Source organism: Lygodium microphyllum, chromosome 13, assembly GCF_053477565.2.
Source record: "Lygodium microphyllum isolate KBCC chromosome 13, Lygodium_microphyllum_v1.1.10, whole genome shotgun sequence".
Lineage (NCBI taxonomy): Eukaryota > Viridiplantae > Streptophyta > Polypodiopsida > Schizaeales > Lygodiaceae > Lygodium > Lygodium microphyllum.
In genome coordinates, this window is record NC_141147.1 from 100,016,533 (window position 1) to 100,040,432 (window position 23,900).

Sequence of the window (23,900 nt, forward strand, 5' to 3'; positions counted from 1 at the left end):
TAGAGCGTGTTTTGATTTATTTGCACAAAAGCAAGTCATGCAAGGTGAGGAAAAGCAAGAGACACAAGAAGGATGTTTTCAACCTATTTTGGGCACAGAAGCTTAATTCAATATTATAAATACATGTATTGGTGGGGGGGGGGGGGGGGGGGGGGGGGAAGGGGTGATCACCCATGCATGGGGGGAGATTGTACTCAATCTTGTGTCGTGCATGCCTTCTCTATTTCTCTTCTCTTGTTCAATTTGTGTTTCTTTCAATTTTGATTAATAATGGGTTGTGTATGGTGAAGGTTCTCAACAAAACTAAAGCTAAAATGTCTTTTCATCATTCATTCTAAGGTAATGTAATAAAGTTACAAGCTCTTTAAACATTGTAACTTTTTGTGAAAAAATATATGTACTAAACTCAACATCAATGATTTTCTTTTATCCAATGCTTGAGATAGAATTAGTACATTAAGAAGTGAAAACTACAAAATGTAACCTTGTTGGTATTTCTAGAGGGATTAAGTCTATTTTTTGCAAAAGAAAAACTAATTTTCTAAGGTTGGTCTCCCTTTAATTGGAGGATCTTATTTTTTCACTAGTCTAGAAGACCCTAAAATGCACTTAGTGTTCATCTAATGGTAAAGTTAGTTTTTACTTTTGTAAACTATTTTTGCATGTCTTCATGATTTTAAGGAGGGAGAGAGAGAGAGAGAGAGAGAGAGAGAGAGAGAGAGAGAGAGAGAGAGAGAGAGAGAGAGAGAGAGAGAGAGTGTGTGTGTGTGTGTGTGTGCGTGTGTTTAAAAAAATAAAAATAAAAACTTATTTATGGTCTCCTTAAAATATATGTTTGAATGTCTAATGTGTTGTGGTACCTCTCCCTAGGAGATAGCACTAGTCAGAAAATCAAATACACAACATGATCATATAACTTGTAGCCTACATAACATACTTTCCGTGATAAAATTTCAATTTTTCTATATAAGGAATTGAGTGTGAGATGTCACTTTCTCAAACCATAAATATCGTTAGCATTTATTTATAAGGAAATATTCACCTCTTGTACATGTTCAGAAGATGGTGCAGGTACTATTTGGCTAGATTGTTTATTCAAACCACTTTCGTCCTTAAAACGAAATTAGATTTCCTATTCATTTCATTCTCCATTGGCTTGTACGTGTTTCCAAGCATGTGAAAGCAAAAGAAAGTGTGTAAGTTTTATATTATGTTGTTCATGAGAAGTACCTATTCATTTCATTCTCCATTGGCTTGTATATTGTATTTCCAATCTCTTGAAAGTGAAATAAGGTGTATAAGTGGTATATTATGTCGCTCTAATTGACATATTAAGCATTGAGTGTGCTTTAGTGAGTTATTAAGTAAGCTTTAATATGCTCCTTAAATTAGTGAGGTTTATCTATTGAACCAAGCTATGCATTGAATGAGTTGAGAAGAGTTTATTTATTCAAGTTTGGAACCACCATCAAGTTGAAGTGTTTTTAACAATTGAGTTGCAATGTTCAAGATAGTGATTTATGAAATTAAAGATTCTGAGTATGGATAAGACAATGTTAGTTGGTGAACTATATTGAATCTAGGGTTGCGTGAGTGGGATGGTAAATTATATTCTCTATAGAGACACATGCATACAAGTCAATAGCATTGATCAAAGATAGGATTTTACCTTCTTGCATGAGGTCCTTCTCGCTAGGTCACTACTTGAAGAAAGTGGCAACTTTTTTGATGCACCTAAAATTTTAGTGGATTAATATGGGGTATGGCATTTTTTTAATGCAAAGCTTTTCTCCTTTGATATTGACCCACCCTATGGCATCTAGATCCCATCCACCAAACAGTCTTGACTTGAACGATGTTGAGCGGTGAGGGGTGGTGATTGTTGTGTTGATCTAGGCCAAGTTGACCGTGGTCGAGGGTTCATGAGGATCATTTTTGCCACATTTTGGATGGATATTTTAGATCAATCATATTTGCCACATTTTTTAGGGATCTTCTTTCTAAATTAATGGATTTACACATACTTGTATGATTTCTACCTGAGAACTTTGGGGACTTTGGGTTAAATTAAACCTTCACCAGTCAAAATTTCAAGGTGTTTTTTAAAAGAAGCTAGCATTTCTTTATTAGCTCTACGTACAGTTTTTATAGAGTTAAGGGAGTTGAGAAAGAGGAGTAATGGCACAAGAGATAGTGAGGAGGGGTATGGTGATAGAGTAAGGAGGGGGTAGTGTGATGAAGGTGTGAGGATGATGATCGGGGCGTGCTTGTATGGGGGGGCCTTGGTAGCGGGGATGGGGATGGCGCAGAGCAGCTGCAGAGGCTGGCCGAGGGCGCGGCTGTCGGTATTGATAATGCTAGTGCCTCTTCTCATGCTCTTCCCATGGACGCTCCGAACCTGCCACGCTCGGGCCCTGGCCGCCTTCCCGTGCCTCTGGCTGGGTCCCTTCAAGCTCCTCCTCGCCTCCTGGGGCGCAGGCCTGGATGACCTCCGCCTCCACGCGGCGCCTTCAGATTCGTTGTCGCAGCGCCGAAGCTACATGCATGGTATCCGTGCCTTCCTATACGTCGCCGTGTTGCCCATTCTTCCTGTCAGGGTGACGGGCTGCTCATCATCATCGTCATCATCATCGTCGTCGTCGTCGTCGTCTTCTTCTTCTACCAACATATTCAAGGCCGCCTCCCAATCCATCGCCTTCCTCGCTATCCTCTACCTCCACGCCCGCCACCGGCACCGCCTCCCCGCCTGGCTCCTCCACGGCCTCTACAGCCTCCTTATCTACCTCGGCATCGACCTCGCCTTCGGCGCCTTCGCCTCCCTCCTCTCTCTTCTCTTCCACGTCCAATGCCAGGCCCCCTCCCATAACCCCCTCATGTCCGCCTCCCTCTCTGAGTTCTGGGGCAAGCGCTGGAACCTCCTCGTGTCTGCCATGCTCCGATCAACTGTGTACGACCCCGTCCTCCATTATCTCGATGCCAGACCACTCAAACCACCCCCTATCTGCATCAGCTCTAATGGCGGCAGCCCCGATCATGATGTTGATAAACATACGGTACATAATGATGATATTGACGATCTCGATAAGCATATCACGCCAGACACGCTGGACAAGAAGAAGAAGTCCTCACTCCAAGCTCGCTGCCTTGCCCTCATGGCCACTTTCCTCGTCTCTGGGCTCTTCCATGAGCTCATCTTCTTCTGCATCCACAATGGAAGACAAGCTTCTGGCGAGACCACGGCCTTCTTCCTGGTACATGGCTTGGCCACAATGGCTGAGGTTTGCTTCAGAAGGTGGATGCGGTCGGGGATGCGTCTGCGGCTGCCTCGCCCATTGTGTGTTGCCTTCACCTTGAGCTTCTTGTATATAACGGTCGTCTGGCTTTTCATGCCTCCTCTCACAAATGCTGTTTGCCCATCGGATTTTCTGCGATAGCAAATTAGTAAGAAACGCTGATCTTTTACCTTATATCAGTCGAAGTGGGTGGGGTAATTAAGGATAAGTAGATTTACTTGGACAGCATGCAAAACCATATGCACAACCAAAATTAATCATGCTTCTTTACATTCAATCCTCAACAACATCGAACCTCGCTGATTGATCCACTTGTGCAAAATCTCACAACAACAAATAGTTCAATGGTTATACCTATAGAGTTTTAGATGCTAAGCAATAAGTTTAATGAGTAAAGCTATTTAGTGGAGGTTCCCTTGGGTCGATGAGAAGTTGTGTCTCACAACAATAGGGAGTTCATTGATCATAGATAACAAGCATCAAATGCTAGAGAAGAAGTTCTATGAGTGAATCTATTTAGTTGAGCTTATGTTGGGCCAATGAGCAACTATGATGGTAGCACTCTATCAAACTTGTAGTGTATAATGGCATGCTATGAAAGGAATAGGAAAATCTCTTAAAGTTTTTAAAAATGAACCACTAAGGACGATATGTACTTCGTACAATATGTGTTACAGTGCATGTGTACAATATACAATGTGTACAATGGACTTGAAATGTATAAACACAAGGGTCATGTAGTTCCCTATTATTTTGTTTCATATCCTTGTCTTAATCTAAAGGCTTAAAGTTTCTATATTTTTGCCCACACCTAAGATGCCACATGACAATTGGGCAACATGCACAGCCTGTAGATGGGACAATATCGGCATGTGATGTATCATTTATACTTTGTGTTTGCAAACTTTGGGAGGTTTGCCCTTTCTAGGTGTACTTAGTAAGCTTCTAGCCTTCTTGCCTACTTATAGGCAACTGCACAACAACACACCCATTCAACTTCAACATCGCCTTCATCTCCTCTTCATTGCCTGAATTCCCTCATCATCAACCTCTCCTTTCAATGCATTCACTAATGTGCTCACTCACACATGCATGGGTTGGACTTGAAATGTATAAATACAAGGGTCATACCCTTTCCTATTGTTTCTCCAATATCCTTGTCTTAATTTAGAGGCTTAAACTTTCTATAGTGTTGCCCACACCTAAGATGCCACATGACAATTGGGCGGCATGCATAACCTATACATGGGATAATTTTGACATGTGATGTATTAGTTGTTGCATTGCATTAATAGGCTTTAGGGAGGGATGGTAGTAGATCAACCCTTTCTAGATGTAGTTAGCTAGTTTCTAGCCTTCTTCCCTACTTATGCAAAACACCACAACACTAAATCCATTCAACTTGATTATTTCCTTCATTCTTCTCTTCATTGCATCTCGGGCGGGGGGGGGGGGGGGGGGTCACCTTATAGAACATGTAATATACCATGTGAGTTCAAAAGAAAGGATATTTTTATTATGTTGACTTACAGTTTTCCAAAAACAGAAGGGGTTTATAAATGCACCTCATGTGAAATTTACATTAGGGGTGTTTTTATTCAAAAAATTTCAGAAGCACACTTTTTAAGGGAGGCCGGGGGGGGGGGGGGGGGGGGGGGGGATGTTATGTGGAGTGGGATGGGGATGGGTGGGGGGAAGATGGGGGGAGGGGATCAATACTTAAAGGCATATATGTTCTCATGAGACAAATATTTACAACTAGCATGGGGGAGGGGGAGTGGATTCTATCATAGATTTTCATCAATATGAATTTACCTTGTGTTCACATTAAAATCCAAACAACTTCCAAGTTTGAGGATTATAGGCAACACACCATGTGCTTTTGTCGGGTGAGGCAAAGCATCCATAGTTGTTTCCTCTCCTTGCAATTTTATTAGCCTTTCCCTTTAGGGCATATGCTAGTAAAATGGTGCATGGCAAGGTGGTGCATGGCTTCAAAAAATTAGCCACACTTTACTCAAGTTAAGTGGCTCACTATCTTGAGTAAAGTGGCCCATTTTATGAGTTAAGAGTTGTGGATCTTGGAAAAAAAGGAGTCCTTAAAATTAGGCATTGGTTACATCAAGGCAGATTAAAAGTGTTGGAGGAGGGCAATCAAGAGGTTGCTCATCTCGCTCAACCTTGTAAACTGTCATGGATAGTGGTGAAAATAGAATTGGTACAATGGTGTAGTAGTAAATCACATCTTAGTATGGATAGCACCCCCCCTCTCTGCATATAAGGCAAGAAGATAAGCCAATCATTGTCTTCCACTCATGTTATGAAGCTATTGTTAAGGTGCAAACCTGACTTTAGCCACATTCCTAACAAAAGCTCCTTATGGATTGCGAGTCATTGGCAAGCAATCTACTTACTCGTGTCTTTCTAATTTCATGAGAACCCATATATTGGAAGGTCAAGCGCATCAAATAAGATATTTGACAAATCAAGGGTTGAAGATGGCAGCGATGTCTAGCTCAAAAGACATAGAAGAAAGCAATGAAGATAATGTGGTTGCGGTTTTAGCTGCAGGTAGAGGAGATGGATATTTTTAATAACACTCACGATGGTAAGTGACATCTTTTTAACTATTGAAACCTCTAGTAAAATGTTATTTTCATATACCATAATTACTGGTTTATGAAAGAGTTGAGCTTTAGTAAGGTTTGGGTTTGTTTTAAAATCACTTTCGTATATGTATCTTAGGTCTAATTTCTAATCATTTTGGAGATTAATTTGTGAGAATCTTGACTTGAAATTATACAGGATCTGATTTTGAGCTTATTGAGGCAACATTGAATGACTACAAAGATAAAGGGAGAGTAAGAGTTGTCTACAAAAGTATGATTAAACATATCAAGTCAAAGTCTCACATCATGGCTATATCCAAAAAAAAAAACCAACCATGTAGTTAGGTTTTCTTAAAATGCAACAAGTGAAAAAAACCTTCTATATAAATGAATCATAAAGATCAACTTATGAAAATGGGAGTGCACATTGGATCCTCTTTAATACAACATTTTGAACTAGTTGTCCTATTGAAATGTCTTGTGTGATGTCTAAAACACAAAATTACCTTTTGGGGCTGATATAAGAACCATGGTACTTTGAAAGGCAATTTAAGGTAGCCTAACACTCCTTCTCATGCTCAAAAAGGGTGATCAAAGAGAGTGAAAGGAAGGCTCTAGTCTTGACCTAAAGAGCCCCACCCCAAGGAGATTAAGGCATTGTGCCAAGGGTGTCACTCTGGACTACTCAAGGACCTAGGATGATCACGGAGGTGATGGATATTTTCTTTGAGTTGGCCAAGAGGTCACCCCATTGAAATCAAGACATCAGAACAAGGGTGTTGCAACGGATTGCTCACAAGCTTGCAATGATCGTGAAGGCAATGATTTTTGTTTGGTGGATGTTTATTTGTTTGACTTGGCCCAATAGTTCATACAAAAGTGAAATTCAAAGTACAAAACCATAATCAAGGGTGTGGATGTAAAGAGTAGATGAGGGTAACTGCCTAACTAGTGTGGTAGTTGCTTGGGATCTTGTATGAGCAATGAATGCTCATAATGCTCCACTTGATGAGGTAAAAGGAAACATGATGCTCAATGTATGGTTTTCCATTTGGAAGTGATGAGTTGGAGAAGTAGTCACTATGGTAGTATTATGTTTTAATTTGAATTGTACAGAAGGGGCCATGAAAATGCACATTCGATTCAAATTTTAGATTTATAGAGGGGATATAACTATTGCATTCAAAATTCACAAAAGGGGTATATAAAATGGTGAAAAAAATTTAAAAAGGGGTTTTTAAAGTATCCTTTGAATGCACGTTATATAGTGTGCTTCTATAAGGTGACCCCCCTCGAGCATTGCATGAACTCTCTCATCATTAGCCTCTTATTTCAAGTGATTCACTGATGTGCTCACTTACATGTGTATGGGTTGATTGTACTTAGCTTTTCATGTATTTAGATTAGTGTTAGTATTTTTATCATGCTACACTTCTTCTCTCACTATCTAACTCTCTCTCTTCATGTTCATTTGCTTCCATACTGCACAGCCATGGTGTCATCACTAAGTATTGTGCATATAGAGATATCCATCATGCTACAATATCCTTCCACTATTGCAAAATTTTCCTTCCTTTTAGTCCTTATATCAATGTGATTGGATTAGGTCCTATGGAGGACATAACTAGTAGATCATATCAATAGTCATGAAGAATCAGTAAAATTTGTTCTGGTCAAATCCAAAGGATAAAGATGTCAAATCATTACCATTAGTAGGATCATCTTATGGGATGTGATCTAAATTAAGGATGCAAGGATCATTGTGAAGATTGATCAAACCATGAGGATGGTTGGAAAGACCATTGAGATTAGGAGAATCCTTGCAAAGACCATCAAGTGATCATGAGGATCCCAAGGATCAACACAAAGATTGAGATGATTGTGTCATGGATTGACAAGTAGTGGACCATGACTAGTCTCCTCTCATCCCCCCTTCATCCATATTTTGCTTCTCCCTTCTTCTTTTGAGATGTCCATGCAATATTTGGGAGCAAGACATCTTATGATCCTTAAAATTCAGGGAAAAAATCTATGGGCATCACTTAGCTTATATACAATGTCACTTAAGTGATGGAAAATAATTTCAAATTTTTTTATCATTAAAGTGATGACAAACAATATCACTACAACTATAAAAAATAATATAACACTTATTGCATAAACAATGAAAGTAATTATGTGTGTTAACTACATGTCATCTCTTTGTCGAGGTCACATTAAACAATGTAGCTCAAGTGATGCTTAAGAATTGTCATTATTCTCCCAAACATAGCCTATTTAGAGTAATCTTGGAAGGATATCTCATACATTTAAACCTACCCACCCTTGTCAAGTTTTTTTTAAGATTAAGCAATTGAAGGCCACAAAGATAGTTCAACAACGATTGGCTATTGATTATTCCATACGAGCGATCTCCTATCATAACAAGTGGAGAGAAGGAGGTATACAAGTAGAGAAGGAAGACTTGCAAGAAGTAGAGGGTGAGGAGGAGTTGCAATAAGTGAAGAAGGCAAGCTAGGAAATTGTAGCATGCAGGTCACCACACTTAGTCCAGAGAAGCATTATGAGACGATAATATATCGATGAGGAGTTGGAGGAAATTTTTGTGCATATGTCTCCATATTAGGTGGTGCATTTTAGACATAAAGCATATGTTAAGTTGTCTCAGTCGACATCCTCACATTTTGCATTAGTACACTCCAACACTTTAGTCTCTAGTAGGCACAATCAACACTTCATGTTGACCGTAGAGGGAGAATCAAATACACCTCAATTAACTAAAGTAGATGGTGGATTTGGTGGATACTCTGGAGGTATAGAGGTTGTGTCTCCTCATCATATTAGAAGTTCTCAATATAGGACACTCCTGACTTTAGGGCAACTAGCTCCCAAGGATGTTGTGGAGATATAGATGCTATGATCCCACGACCAGTTGTGAGATGTAGACACTATGATCCCATAGTGAGTTGGTACTCCTCTCACTCTTCAAGATGCCAGTAGGGAGAGTGGCTCCTATGTGGTTACCGTGGTGACACAAATGTTGTGATCCCCTCCCATTGAACAAGTAGATGATGGTCACCCACATTCACCATATCCATAGGTATTGTCTCCCTTGCAACACACTGGATTTTCTCAATCTTCTACAAGTGGCACCCCTAGAGGTACACTTGATATAGAGGGTTCTCTTGGATATGCTAAGCAATATAGTCCTAGGTGGGAGAGGACTTATGTTACACCTTGCCCACTACTAGCCTACATGCACTTGGTGAGATAAAACCATAGGTGCTCATGAATGATGAGGAGGGGGAAGAGATTTATGGCATGCATGTGCAAGATATGTTAGCAAGTTTTTTAACATAATGTATTCTCCATAGGATGGATGATGCAATAGATGAACACAAACATGTTTCATAGGCAATTCGATGCATGCAAGGCAATAAACTATGAGAGAGGGAGGCCCCAATGGCTACACAAGGAGGATTGGAGGATACTCAAGGAGGAGGCCACTTCCTCCTCAAATGGATGGAGGCAGCAATGGGGGTGATGAGGGTATGGCTAGAGGCAATCGTCATGCATCACCCTGGAAATGTTAGCCATAGAAACTACTTGGAGGATTTTGTAAGTTTTCTATTTGCTATGAAGGCTTTATTATTTTCAATATAGCTGATAATATCCCACTTAGCTTGAAACAATATATACAAAAAGGCATGGTTTGAACGCCCTCATCTACAAGCTCTATGTGTGCCATGGTCATGGTATGTCATGTCTCTTTTGATGGTTCAACAACTTGTAATTCTCATTATGTCATATCCAAATTTGGATTAATATTTGCTTATGTTGTAGAACCCTTTTGATGATCTACTATATCGAGATGAGCTCTCAGATAATGATCCTCTGCATTGTGCTCTATCTTATTCCTTTAGTCATGTAATGTCTTCTGGCCTACACCTTTGTTCTTTTTTGTTATGATGACTATGGTTATTATATTTATCATATACAATTTACATCGAGAGATATTCATAAACACTTTTTCTTATTGTAATTTGTTAACCCCAACACGAAGAAAGCAAAATGAAATAAAAAAGACGCAGAGCAAAGGCAGAAAAAAGGTAGCTCGACTAAAAAAAGAAGAGGAGAAAAGGCCAGAAGCGCAAGGGCAACCTTAAAAGTTCAAGGCAAATGCAAAAGGGGAAAGGTGCATTTTAAAATACAAAGGCGTTCCCTGAGATCTTGTAAAAGAGTGCCAGGCGGTGGAAAATCCAGAAAGCCAAAACAGAAGATAAAGACAAAGGCCAAGGCAAAGAGAAACGGAAGACAAAGGCACACGAGGAAAAGCGCAAGTCAAATGTGGGAGCTTTCACTCAACCGCCAAGACCCACGGACTGCTTATTGTTTTAGGCGTTCCAAGCCGAGCACTAATGGCTACCTCTCACATAACCGACGTGCCATCCATATCTACGGGTGTAGTGAGCTTACCTCCGTGCCGTTCGAGTTGCCTCCTCTCCCACGCACTCCGGTAGCTCCACGATCCAAGTGCAAGCTTCAAGAAAGCTCCATCCTCAAGCTCCACGCTCCAAGCTCCATTGCCGCGAGCAAGACAAGACAAGACAAGAGAAGAGAAGAGAAGAGAAGAAGAGAGGAGAAGATGGAGAGCTTCTCCTCCTCGGTCCCTCACCCTCACACACTCACTCCCTCACACTCTCACACTCCCTCTCTCAAGAACAAGCTCAAGCAAGCAAGAAGAAGAAGAGGAGAGCCACTTTTTGCCACACACAAGAATGAGCTTCTCATTCACTTTTCAACTTTATATACAAAACCCTAAATCCCTTTTGGGCGGTCATCCCCTTTTCCCCTTTTTTACATGGCCAGCCATAGCCTAGGCCCTTTTTCCCATTGTCCTTCTATCTTCCTAGCTTCCTTTCCACCACCCGTCTACATTTACAAATTGCATGGGTGAGAGCCCGACGCTCCTTGAATTAAACCATGATGCACTTGCGCTCTTTTACAATAGTTTGACTTGCGCTTTTCCTCGTGCGCCTTTGTTTTCCGTTTCTCTTTGCCTTGGCCTTTGTCTTTATCTTCTGTTTTGGCTTTCCGGATTTGCCACCGCCTGGCACTCTTTTACAAGATCTCAGGGAGCACCTTTGGATTTTAAAATGCACCTTTTCCCTTTTGCATTTGCCTTGGACTTTTAAGGTTACCCTTGCGCTTCTGGCCTTTTCTCCTCTTCTTTTTTTAGTCGAGCTACCTTTTTTCCGCCTTTGCCCTGCGTCTTTTTTATTTCCTTTTGCTTTCTTCGTGTTGGGGTTAACATTACCCCCCTCCTAGACGAGTGCCAGTCCCATGGCACTCACTGTCGTAGGTAGCAAGCGTTTAGCATGCACCGAAGACATGGGTTGCAAGGACGTCTGTGGTTGCTATGGCGGAGTGTTGGTAGTGGTGGGGAGGAAGGTCATTGGGGGCTCATTGGTGGGTTGAGTGGTAGGTGGTAGGGCAATGGGAGTTGGTGGTAGGGCTGTTCTTTGGGGGCTTGCAATGATGGAGTAGAAGTGGGAGTGTGTTGGAGATTCTGTACATGCTGATTCTTGGCAGGCTTACAGGGTGATAAGGATAGGAATTCAGAGTTGAGTGTTGATGAAGAGCGAACGACGCCTTCGTTGGAGTCTTCAATACCTGCAATTGAAAACCTCTCATGTGGTTTCTCCCTAAGGGATAGTGCTAGTCTTCTTATTGTGCACAATACATATTTTGATTAGTTTGGAAGACAGGTCGAACTCTAAGCAAGCTGAGAGTATTGTCTTGCACTTGAGGACCCAAACTGTGTAGATACTTCGGTGCAGATATTATATGAGTGCTCGTGCATACTTAGATATTACGTAGTTAGAAGACCGTGGGCTAGTTTCTCGTAACAATGCATGGATGAAGCAAAGTTGTCCATGTTGAGAAGAAGTACATGTGAAGGTATATGAGACATCCTTTGCATCGTGACTGCACGACGTAGCATAAATGAATACAGGGACCCCGCACTTTTGGTAGCTGGAAGCTATTGGACTCGTTTGATGAGGACGGTGTACTTTTCATGGCCAATCGTGCGGTGCTTACCACCACTGATTGCAATGGTACTAAGACAAAGTGCAAGAGAGAATTGTGCAAGTGGGTCAGGGTGACAGGTCTAACCATAGGCGAGATAAGCTCCCTAGGTATGTCCTGCCCTTGATGTGCCCTGAACAATTGTGGGTGATGCTAAAGGGTGAGGGGACTAGGGACGGAGCCAGTCGACCAAGGTCACTGGACGTACCTAATTTGAGGACCCCTAGGTGCTGTGCTGTGATCGTGGGTGCTCTTTTTTTCTTTCTTTCTTTCTTTCTTTCTTTTTGTTTCTTTTTCTTGTGCTTTTTTCTTTCTTTCGTTCTTTCGTTCTATTCTCTCTTTTTTTTTTTTGGGACTTGCCTAAGTACAACCATTACAATATGTTGAGGCTAGCAGCCTTTCAATGGGTTGGAAAATGTCAAGCTTCAAAGGCTTAAGAAATGGATATTACAGTGATGATTGTGCCCTAGCCTCATTGTTAGAGAAGAAGTTGTTGAGATGGGGAGATACACTTGAGATATTGCAAACCTCCTTGCGACACACACGATGTTGGTACAATTGAGGTAACGACTGTCGTGAGCCAACTATAGAGCTTGACCCAGAAAGGGAGCGTGGCCCATGAATGTGCATTGGGCCATGCGATGTGGGTGGTCAGCAAGGGTGATTTTTGCTTTCGACAACATGGCTTTGTCGCGGCTCTTTGTGGGGTCAATGGTTTTGCGGTGATCGGGCATTGGACACTTTCGCACAAGGACCTGCATTATCTTGCATCCACTTGTCACTTCGTGAGAGTATATGCTCGCTTGTGTTAAGTGCATCGAACAAATACAATCATGATAAGACATAATTTTTTAGAATTCTATGATGTCTATTGGGATGCCTATTTCATTGCTTGTTAAGGTCGCATACATTAACAAAAAATAACGAGAATGTGTATAAATGGGGATCTTGCCCCTTTACTCATCAAAAAACAAAATGTTCTGGCAAGCTGACTTGTCGAGCTACTTGTACATCATAGGGATTTAGTCGATAGGTACGAGGCGGGCTGAGTCCAGTTGGCTCGGCGACTGGGGCGGTGCTAGTGCGGGGCTCCCGTGAGGCTGGGTAGGGAACATGTCGACTGGGACATGAATGGTGTAGTCCCGGGCCGCTACCGTTTCCAGAATGCCTTTAAACAATTCATTAAATTTTGCCCTATCCCTGGCCGCCTTGTCACTTCCTGAGCACCTGGTACCCGAGCGTACGTTGGGTGTCTGTGCAACTGGCGTTGCTACATTTTGTGTGCCTCTCTGAGCGTTCGCTCCCCTGGCCTATGGATTCTTTGGCCTTCATCCGGGGCGGTGTCACTTGGGGCCGTGTTTCTTGGCATACCTTTTAAGAGTGGGCACGTAGCGCACTGGCGGAGGGGCATGTGCTGCATGTTCTTGTCGGCTGCGGAGAGCGTCCTTGCAAGCTAGCTGCCCTTGGTTCTCCATGTTTTCCTTGCGGGGGGCCTATAAGATGAGAATCAAGGATTAGGATTTGTCACATGATAAGACCATTCATATATAAGGGATTATAGTGCACATTATCAAGCGCATAGGAGAGAAGGGGAGGGGTGGGGCATGCAGTGCTTGTTGTAGAGGGATGGACCCTGTGATGTATATTTAGCCTCCTGCCATTAGCAGATCTTGGTTCACGCCGAGTTACCTTGGCTGGCGATCATGGATTTAGGCAGGGCTCCTCCTCGGAAGGATAGACCGGAAAGGGAAGAAGGTGTATGGAAAGGGACTATACCTTGTCTACACCATCAGAGTTGTTGGTCAAGGCTTCCTATGGCGGTAATGTGGATTGCATGCCCTTCACTTGGAGGTGGGGATGGTCACATGGCTTTTAAATGCGTGATGAGAGGAGGACTTGAGAAGCTTATCCTGTCAGACCCAACTCTTCTCCTTGCACTTGACTATCATTGCTTATGTGTGTTGATATTGTTTATACACGGTGACACAAAAATCAGTGTTTATTTATATACATATTTATGAATCCATGTCACTTCACGAGGATAAGAACCAATTGTAGAACTCGGGGTTGTACTGGAGCGTGGCACACGCATCCAGTACTTGTGGCAGCTTACTTAGTACCGATAGATATTTTGCCACATCAAGCAGCATGGACCCTTGTCCGAGTCTACTGGCAACATGTAGCTCCTCCTCAGTGAGAACCTTATCAAACAGAGAGTTTTCTTGGCTAGGTTCAGCCAAGTCTGTACCCCGAATGGTAGTCTGCACTCGAAGGGAAGTTGGTGCCACATAGGTTGGGTCCCTTTGGGATCGCCATTTGGCCAATCGCTCCTCAGAGACTGTCATGATCTGAGCCCCTAGTTCAGCCATTGCAATGCGGTTCTCACACCAACGCTATTCAAATTGACTTCGGCCCTTTGTTAGTCGCTTTAGTTGCTCTATCTCTAAGAGATTTGGTTGGCAGAGCACATCATTGAACGTGACAGTTAAGTGTAGTTCGTCGGCTTCCTTGTCAGAGATGAGTCACATGCGTTCATGCAGGAGCCTGTCGTAGTGCTCGTTAAGATGTTCTTGCTCTTCCCAGGATAGAGGAAAGGGCAAGTAATCTCCAAGCTGCTCCTTGGGGATTGTGCCGACGTCCGCAAGGACGTAGACTCGTGCGAACACCTTGAGCTTAGCATCCAACTCAGCTAAGCATTCTGCGATATTTCTATGTTCAACGAGGGCTTGCTCGGTCGCCATCTCATGCAAGGTTCTAGGAGTTTGTCTAGGCTTTAGCATAGCTGGGGGTTCAGGCCTAATTGAGCAAGATTGGTCAACACTAGGATTGCTCATGCTCTTGGGGTTTCCATGTTTCTCTTGAGGCTTCGTTATTGTGTCATGGTTCTCCTTGGGTGTGACTGGTGTGAATTTGTCATCCCGTCGTGATAGTGTTGTATCCACTCTTGATTGGTCGATGTGAGTTCTATTGTCAGTGGATTGAGTGTTGAAAGCAACTATTGATGGCAACAACTGCTTTGATTTTTCAGAGCACACAGATGTGACTGAGGTTTCACCGCTATTAGGAGAGACATCAATGGACTCATTGGTGGATGGACTTGATGCTTTATTTCCCAGCTCTCCAGCACTCTTGGTCTCAATGTTTTTGGGGTCCACAACCACCTGTAGCTGCTGTTGTTTTCGATGTTTTCTCCTCTTTTTCTTGGTCAGTGAAGGTGCATCTCTCAACGACTCAGCACCTTGGACTAGGTCAACCGTTGATGTGCTTGGTTGGGCCTCAGCATTCTCTTTCTCTAGTGTGTCCTTATGGGACATGGCCGTGGCCTACTGAATAGCCTCGCTAGGTTGTGAGAGCACAACTGCCTCCCTTTTCGGAGAGTCTAGCTCTTCAGCCAACTCCCTTGTGTGTAACTTCTCCAGCCTAGGCTTTAGGCACTTTGAAAGTGCTGGAGTTGTCGAGGGAGTTGGTTGCGACACCTCCTCCACAGGTAAACCACTAAGGACACGTTCCGCAAGGGGTGTTGTCATGGCCAAAGATTGTGACTGCTGTGGTCCCTGATTGGAAGTAGTGGTGGCTAGTTCAGTGGACTGGCTACCATTGGTAGATTGCGGTGCCAAGTCCTTAGGCAGATCAGAAGTGGTCGTGCCTTTTGTTGCCCTTTGCACATTCACTTGTGTAGGTTGAGCAGCGGCACGAGGCTGCTACTGCCGTGCTTCCCGTGTCCATTTAGGTCAAGAGGATGTAGGAGATTTGGGACTCCTACGTGGGCTTGGCACTAATTGGAGAATTTGCTTGTGATTGTTAGATGATTCTGTCATTAGCTTTGTTGAGCAATCAGCCTCATCCTGAGCAATGTTGTGCCTGTGGTGCTCATTATCCTCTTGGGAAATCAAAGGCTCCCTGGGCACTAGTGGACCTTGTGCTTGCTCGACAGTTACCTCTGCTATCTGCTTGCTAAGTACGCCAGGTTGGGGATCTACTTTTTGATAGGCCATGTTTGGTTTCTTGATTTCAATAGCGAGGGGCTCAATCACTCCAATATTTTTGGTTCGAGACTTGGATTTTCATTTAGGTTTCCTCCTACGCCTCTTTGCTTTGGACATAATTTGGGCTTCTGATAGAGGTGGCTTAGCAGGGAGTTTTGGTACCCAAATCCATTGATTGCCTACATAATACCCTTGAGCACGAAGCAACGCCTTGGATATCCATCATGGCATTGTGCTAGCTCTTTGTTGATGCCTTCGTCTATAAGGCTTGGGCTTCTTTCGTGGTCTTCTACGATATTTGTAAGTCCAAACCCCATCCTTGGCCTTGTCTCCTAACCTTTTTGTTTCAAGCATGGCCTCACTCACTGGTTCTCGTTGCTCGACCGGTGCTCGTATCAACTCTTCCAACAAGTCCTTGCCCTCGTTAATAGGCTTGACTGTTACTCAGCACCTTCCTTGCCTTTCCCTCGAGGTTTGATGAGGTCACCCTTGCTAAAGGTTGTGACTATCCTCACACCCGGTAGTGTCAAGTGTATCCTCTGTGCTACATAGTCGGCCTCACACTTGGTCGTCCTTTTGAAGGGTCTTCCTAGGAGGGTTTCTTTCCCGCAGCTAGCACTATTTGGAGGAACATGAAATAGGATAGGCAAGCTTTCCGTTTCAATTGTTGCAAGGATTTTGCACTTCCCTATGAGTGCTTGTGGGTGTCCCCCATAAGGGCTAAGAGTTGCACTAGTCCGTGTGAGCTCTGGTTGGCCTAGTAGGGTCCATGATTCATAGGTCAAGATGTTAAAATCTGCTCCTTCATCAATCAGAGCATCAATAGTATGCTCTCTTTTCGCGGTGAGTTTGACCCTAAGATAAGCAGGTGGTACTATGTCTTTATCTTCCGGGTCTTGGCTTGTAAATTTAAGCCTTCTCACAGATGCCCTTGAGTCTCCACATGCATGACCAAACGTGGATTCTCCACCAATGTCTTGGGTCGTCTGTGCAGTGTTGCTCAAGGTACATCTCTCATCAAGAGTGTCATGTCTAGTCATCCTCGCATTGATAGCTCGATGATGCTGCATTCTACTTCGACTAGACACAGTTTGAACACAATGTACATGTGTTTTTGTGGTGTGGAATTTTTGCATTGGATGGCTAGATTGGCCAATTGAGGTTCTAGGGTCTCTGTTTGTCTCTATTTGGGTACGGGCTTTTGGTTGCTCTTTTGCAAGTGAGAATCCATGCTCGTGTAGAGCCATTACTACACTAAGGTCTGTTTTGGAGGACCTCTCATGGCGCGCGTTTTCTCCCCAACCTACTTGGGGGAGGTGCGGAGGGGGCAGAGTCCCCTCTGCGGGGGTTCAGGGAGGGGGGGGGGCAGTCCCCCCCGGCCCGCAGGGCCATTACGGTAAAAGCCATGCACAATTTGGAGGACCGTTTATAGCCAAATTTTGAACTACGTGCTCTAAATTTTAGCCAGTGATGGATCTGTGATGTGCCTTTAGCTCTACGTAGCCTTTTTGGTCAATTTGGGGGTTTAGATGCGTCAAAATTTGTGTTCTAGATACCTGTCCGATTTTGACTGTTTTTAATTCGATTTTCAGATGTTCGATTTTCAGGAGTCTGATTATCAGAATCGGACGTCCGATTCTGGGTGGTCCGATTTTGGTTACGTTCGATTCTGGGAGTCGGATCGACCTTCCCTTGACCATCCCACACAGTGCTCCAACACTGACCTCGGCAGCGCTCGTACCGCCACACATAGCGACTCATGTTTTAGGAGAATATCGATTATTATCGGTCAGTCTGTATGTGTTCTGGGGATCGGCGAGCTCGTCACGACAGGAGGAATGATTTCATGGAGTAGCTGTCATGAAGAGAGGATGTAGTTTGTTGGGGGCTGCTGCAAGTGTTTTTGTAGAGCTGTGATAATTTTGTGGAGGGGGGTCATCGTGGATGGGATCAAAGGGTCATGTTATCTGGTCAGGGTTTTGATGGCTAGTGATGAGCAGGGAGCTTGAAGGCTCTCTTTTGGCCTGAAAGGCAGCAATCCCTCCACTGACTCCCCAAGCCGAAAGGACAGGGTCCTATGAAGGCTTAGCTCCGACACCATGGTAGTCGTCTCCTCCAAGCTCTAATCTGTATCTCTACAAGAACTTCAGAAAGGGAGAGCTGGGATTCGCCCATGACTCGTGAGTCATATGAGAGAGAGAGAGAGAGAGAGAGAGAGAGAATGTTTGATATAGTTCTGTCCCACACACATGCAACGAGCAACCTGGCAGAGGCTTCAAAAGCAACTACAATGCTTGTATATCTGTGTATGACTCTTCTTCAAGCAATGCCCATCAATACATGATCAGGACCAAACACGAATCTGTCCCCACACTTACAAACACATGTCAATCTGTGTAAGCGTAAATTTTTTTCAATAGTATCTGTCTTGTCGCTACATGCTAGAAAAAACTGATCTGGTTGCAGGACTTGAAGAATTGAGGCCGTGCTCTCCAGATATGCATGATGGAGTGCTCCCATGGTAGTGCCCAGATAGCTGTGCTCAGACAAATTGGTAATGTTTGCCAATTAGTTTCATGGCTACCATATCGAGAGTTCAAGATTGAGGATTGATTGCAATGAGCGCTCCCAAGTTCAAAATGTAATGGCTTTCCCCATATTATACAAAGTGCGAACTTCTGTGGAAATTTGACATCCTTGGACTAATCAAAACTTCAAAGGCAACAAATCGCTCGAACCCATGATACCACATGCAAAAAAAAACAAAGAGCATAGAAGACGACACTGATGCAACCATTACATCTAAGCTTATGGCTAACTACCTCCCATAATTTATGACCAATGGGCCTCTCTCAAACACTTGAGTTCTATATCTTTAATTGCTATTATCATATACGAATAGTGATGAATCGCATAACCATCAAAGCCAAAATCACCGAAGTGGATATCTAAAGCTCACCATCTACAATTCCTTCTGCACAGCTCACACATTATCTCTCTTTGTAGAGGCGTGTGCTTCGATATTGTTACTCTACTGGGAATGACCCTCTCAAACAAGCATTGAAGTGTGAGATAGTATAAAATGTAGAAAGAAATAGGCATATTAACAATGGTGTGGCTATCTAACTAGTATTGAAGTGTAAGTTATAGTGCTAAAGAAGGCATGACTCTCTCCAACAAGCGTTGAAAATAAGATGGTAGAAATGTAGAAGTAAATAGTAGCATTGAAGTAAGCTATAGTGCTAACACATGCATTGAAATGAATGAGAGAGAGAGAGAGAGAGAGAGAGAGAGAGAGAGAGAGAGAGCTTGAGATTGCAACATTAGCAATGTTTAATAGAGACCCTAACGCAGATAATAAGTTTGAAAAGATACATGGAAGTATGGACTTTGGAACCACACACACACATTATACTCACACAGAGTATAATGTGTGTGTGTGTGTGTGTGCCTCAAATTTTAATATGCAAATATGTGCTATTTGTGTTTTTGCAAGCATGGTTAAGTAGCAATGCAATACCATGGTTGCCTCTCTTTGCTTGACCTCAAGTTTCTTCTCCCTGTTCCAAAACCTTATCCACTCTTTAGAAAATAACTTTTTCTTCCTTTCCTCAACCATTTTATCATAAAATACCCAGTCAATCATCTATATCCTTGAATCTTGAGCCTCTAAAGTTTTCCAAACACATAAATCTTCCGTAGCTCTAGTCCCACCACCACTCATGATCATGTTCACACTTGGTCCTAGGTAATGGTAAATATTGGGATGGCATAGATAGTCTATGATAGTGGCAAATAATTCTTGGTCTTCAGTTGTCAGCGATAGTGATCAGGTTGTTGGTGACAAGAAAGTGACCACAACATAACATCAGGGTTGCATTGCGATATCTGCATTTTACGAAAAATCAAATTATACCCAGGAAATGGTCCGATGGGCAGACATGTGCAACTCTTGTAAGCCGAGGAATGAAAAGCCACGCCATGGTTATGTACAAGAAGCTTAATGTGAATACAACACACAACGGGCGAGGCAGCTGCAGACGCATCCATGGCCACATCCATCTTCTCAAGCAAATTTCAGCCATGGTAGCCAAGCCATGGACCAGGAAGAAGGCCGTGGTCTTGCCAGAAGCCGCCCTTGGATTCATGTGGGCGCAAACGAAGATGAGCTCATGGCCGAGCCCCGAGACGAGTAAAGTCACCATGAGAACAAGGCAGCGAGCGCGGAGGGAGGGCTTCTTCTTCTTCTTCTTCTCCTTGTCCGTCTTCTCTAAGCACATCATATGAGTGTCAACATCGTGAGAAGACATCACAGTGTGTTGATCAATATCATGATTGAAGCTGCCCCGGCCACTAGAGCTGCAGAGATCAGGACGCTTTTTGCCTGGCCGTGTTGGTATAAATAAGCCTTATCATCAAAGGCATATTCACATATACCGATGTAACGACCTTTAGGCTATTTAAAGCCATACAAATCAATCAAGAAATGGTCGTGTCCTTCTATAGAACTTCTTCCTTTTATTTCTGTTGAGTTCTTGTTCTTGTTCTTGTTGTCTGTTCTGTTTTCCCTCTGAGAGCCTTCTCATGGCTTCTCTTCTGAACCTCCTACGTCCTCCTGGTTTCCCCACATGGTATCAGAGCAGGGGACCATGCTTGCCATTTTCTACCCCTGCTGTGCATCTCATCTTTCACCGGAGGCTATTCTCAACCTGTTCGAAGGTTTTCATAGCCCGGCATCAACCAATGCTTCTATTCCAAGCAACAATGTCCAGGACGAAGGACAAGTATATGCGGAAGACGATGGGGCTAAATTCATCATAGATGCAAGTTTTAATGCTCTTTCTATAGCATCCAAATCGACTGCCAAACCCCTCGCCAGAGACAATGATTACAAGGCGCAAGGAGACTCGATCACCAAGGACGACAATCAAGCACATTTCATTCCTGCTCTTGCTCAATGAGCAGACGATCAAGACAAAGATATGCATGTAAGCATAAAGGGAAGGGAAGCCCTGGAACGATGCAATATTCTCCAGGCACACACAATCAACAATGGAGGCCCGGCATATGCTTCTATTATATGCAAAGATCAAGGTGAGGTTCTGATTCAATCTGGCCTCTCACATGCATGCATCGGCTCTATTAGCCCAAAGACAACACAATGCAACTTTTAGCCTCTGCAAGTACCCATAGGATGCCCAGACCCTGCCCCTTCTCTACAAGAAGACCCAGGACTCCTATAATTCAACCACGAAATACAAATTCACTGCATGAAAGAAATTCAGCTGCTAGCATCTGAGCACCTCTTACAAGACTGTGTGAAAGCATTCAATGATTCAGAAGTAGTTTCTACCATGTCTGCTCATCTCAAAGGGCATTTTAACACTCTAAGAGACCTGATTTTTATAAAATTCAAACATAAAGAGGCCTGCCTTACTAATGTCACTTCAGATCATGAATATTCCTCTTGTGCTACTTTTCAAGGGCCCCATGCAGCATATGCAACTGATATTTCTGCTATTTATTACAAAGGAACCCCTGCTACAATATTGAATATGCTGTCCTTGGCAGCCCATGATGAAGCCTATGACTCCTTTGACTACCTGCATTCATCCCATCGATTGTTGGTGATTGCAGTAGATTTGGGGGGTTCAATTCCCTCTAGAGAGGCAATAACTTGGAAGGGTTCAATCCCCTCAGTGCAAATATTGCGGGCAACCTTTAGACAATTAGTTTGGTATGTAGTCATAGCCAACAGGGCCTCTGCAAATTCCCTCCAACCACAAGACTATTCTCAATTCCTATTTGGGATCAGAGGAGATTTGATCAAGGATTCAACACTCCGGATTTCTCAAGATGGGCATCTCCATCTCATGATGGAAGCAAACCAACACCAATCTACGAAAAACTACTCACGTGGCTACCTATTGGCTCAAATGAACATATTGGTTTTTGATCCAGAATCTTTTATCGTTGTACATGTTTGTTTCTATTCTACTGCAGTATGTCTATTTTCCAAGATCATTGGCACAAATGCCAGTATTGTGATACCTATTTGTGAACAACATGCTTGCAAACAGTTGCAGTACAACACTACAGAAAACATTGATACCTATGAAGTAGACCATGCTGACATCCAGCTAAGTGATGTGCAAGAAGGATCCCAACTTGCTCCTATTGAAGTTCTTTTAGGCCATCTATATCCTGCCCTTTCAATGATTAGTTTTGGGATACATGAATTTGTTTCTCTTGCAGTTGTGCTTCCAATCTCCTTGATGGTTTATGCAGGGCTATGTCATGCTAAATCAATTGCTACACAAGTATACTGCCTCTTTCACTGGTTGGATATCCTTGGTCTCTTTAATATGTTGCAGCTTCCCTCACTACAAGATATAGGCCTTATACCGACGTTTAAAGCAACGAAAATGCAAATAACAAAATTTGCCCCCGTCGTCGCAAAAAGTGTCGTTATTGGCGACGCCATAGAACAGTCGGTATCACCGTCGCTATCAGCATCGGTATTGGCGTCGATATCAGCGTCGCAAATACCGACGTCAATACCGACAATGATAGCGACGGTTTGCGACGTAAATAACGACGCCAATAACGACGTGAGCAGTAAAATTTGTGACACTAATAGCGATGGTAATAGGGGGAAAAAAATGTGGCAGGGCAGCAGAGCCATACAAAATAGTTTCTACACTGTGTATAATGCGCTTGCAAACAAAAACAATGTATACTGAAATCATAACACTGATATATGAAATAAATACATGATCGCATAATAAGCGATTGGTACAATCATGACAAGATATCACTAATACATAGAAAATGTCTACATAGATCAGGCGACTCAAAAATAAAGGTATGTGAGCTCCAGGGATCCAAGGGCGAGCTACATATCCTCGTCCCCCGAAAGCTCGTCCCACCGCAAAGGAGCATCAAACGAACTCTGCAGAAAAAGAAACAACACATCAATCCACCATACAGTAATGCATTCAAATATCTCATGGTAACTACGGACAAGAAAGATGAGTGACTTACAGGGCCGTCGCGTCTATATAATCGGTCGATCAATGAAGTGAGACCATGCCTCTCTGCATATCGAGTCTCAAGGCCAGTCGGATTGCGATTTGTAATGGAGTGTTACAAAGAAAACAAAATGCTAACAGTTAGAAACATGATTGTCAATACAAAGAATATTATAAAAAAATAAACAAGCAAAACAAAAGAAAAGCTTACAAAGTCCTCCAAATATGTCCTGTGGCCGCCAATCCCAAGATGATAGACCACTCCGACCTCGAGTCGTGTCCTCGCCGCCTCGCACTGCTGAGTCCAACGTCCTGGAGAATCTATAGCCTCCTCCCTCAGTCGGCGCCAGTCGTCTGCATCTAACTACTTGGACTTTGCAGCCCCACTCTTGATTGCCTTGCATGCGTCGGATCGTCTATGTGACATGTATGCACGCATGTAATCCATCATCCAGCCCATAGAGAATCTATCTACTAAGGCTAGCACCAGAAACTCCTCGTGCAAGGATGCTACTATGTAGTCCTTGCTCCCCTCCGGTATGTTCTTCCAATGATCCAAAATATTGTGCCGAAAAACTTGTTGGCACAACTCTCTCATGCGAGCCATCACCCTCCTCCCCTCATCATTCATGATTATGGCTCCTAACCTACCATCGACTAGATATCCATATCCCCCTGGAGTCTGCCTAAGATGGATCCTCTCCCATCTGCATCCATGCTCCTGGGCATATCCAGGAGACCCTTATGCATCCGGTGTACCGACCGGGGTAATATCTCTCAAAGTGGCACCCACAAGGGTGCCACCTGCTGACAGCTGAGCAAAAGCCGGAGTAACTGGAGTAGATGTCTCCACAGGTGTGACAAATCCCTGAGGTGACGCAGCTTCAGCTG

At 43.3% G+C, this 23,900-nt stretch overlaps 2 protein-coding genes across 2 annotated transcripts in view; one reads left to right on the top strand and one right to left on the bottom strand.

The window, feature by feature from the left end:
- Nucleotides 1-1,908: 1,908 nt before the first annotated feature.
- On the top strand, nucleotides 1,909-4,712 carry LOC148026966 (acyl-CoA--sterol O-acyltransferase 1-like). Its single transcript, XM_087691519.1, has one exon. The coding sequence runs from the start codon at nucleotides 2,250-2,252 to the stop codon at nucleotides 3,432-3,434; it is 1,185 nt and encodes a 394-aa protein (XP_087547645.1). The 5' UTR covers nucleotides 1,909-2,249; the 3' UTR covers nucleotides 3,435-4,712.
- A 15,171-nt stretch (nucleotides 4,713-19,883) lies between these two features.
- LOC148026967 (long-chain-alcohol O-fatty-acyltransferase-like) overlaps nucleotides 19,884-23,900 on the bottom strand; it is a 36,618-nt gene continuing 32,601 nt past the window's right edge. The window contains exon 4 of the mRNA XM_087690361.1: nucleotides 19,884-20,012. Within this exon, the coding sequence (XP_087546487.1) occupies nucleotides 19,884-20,012 (129 nt within the window). The remainder of the gene's footprint in view (nucleotides 20,013-23,900) is intronic.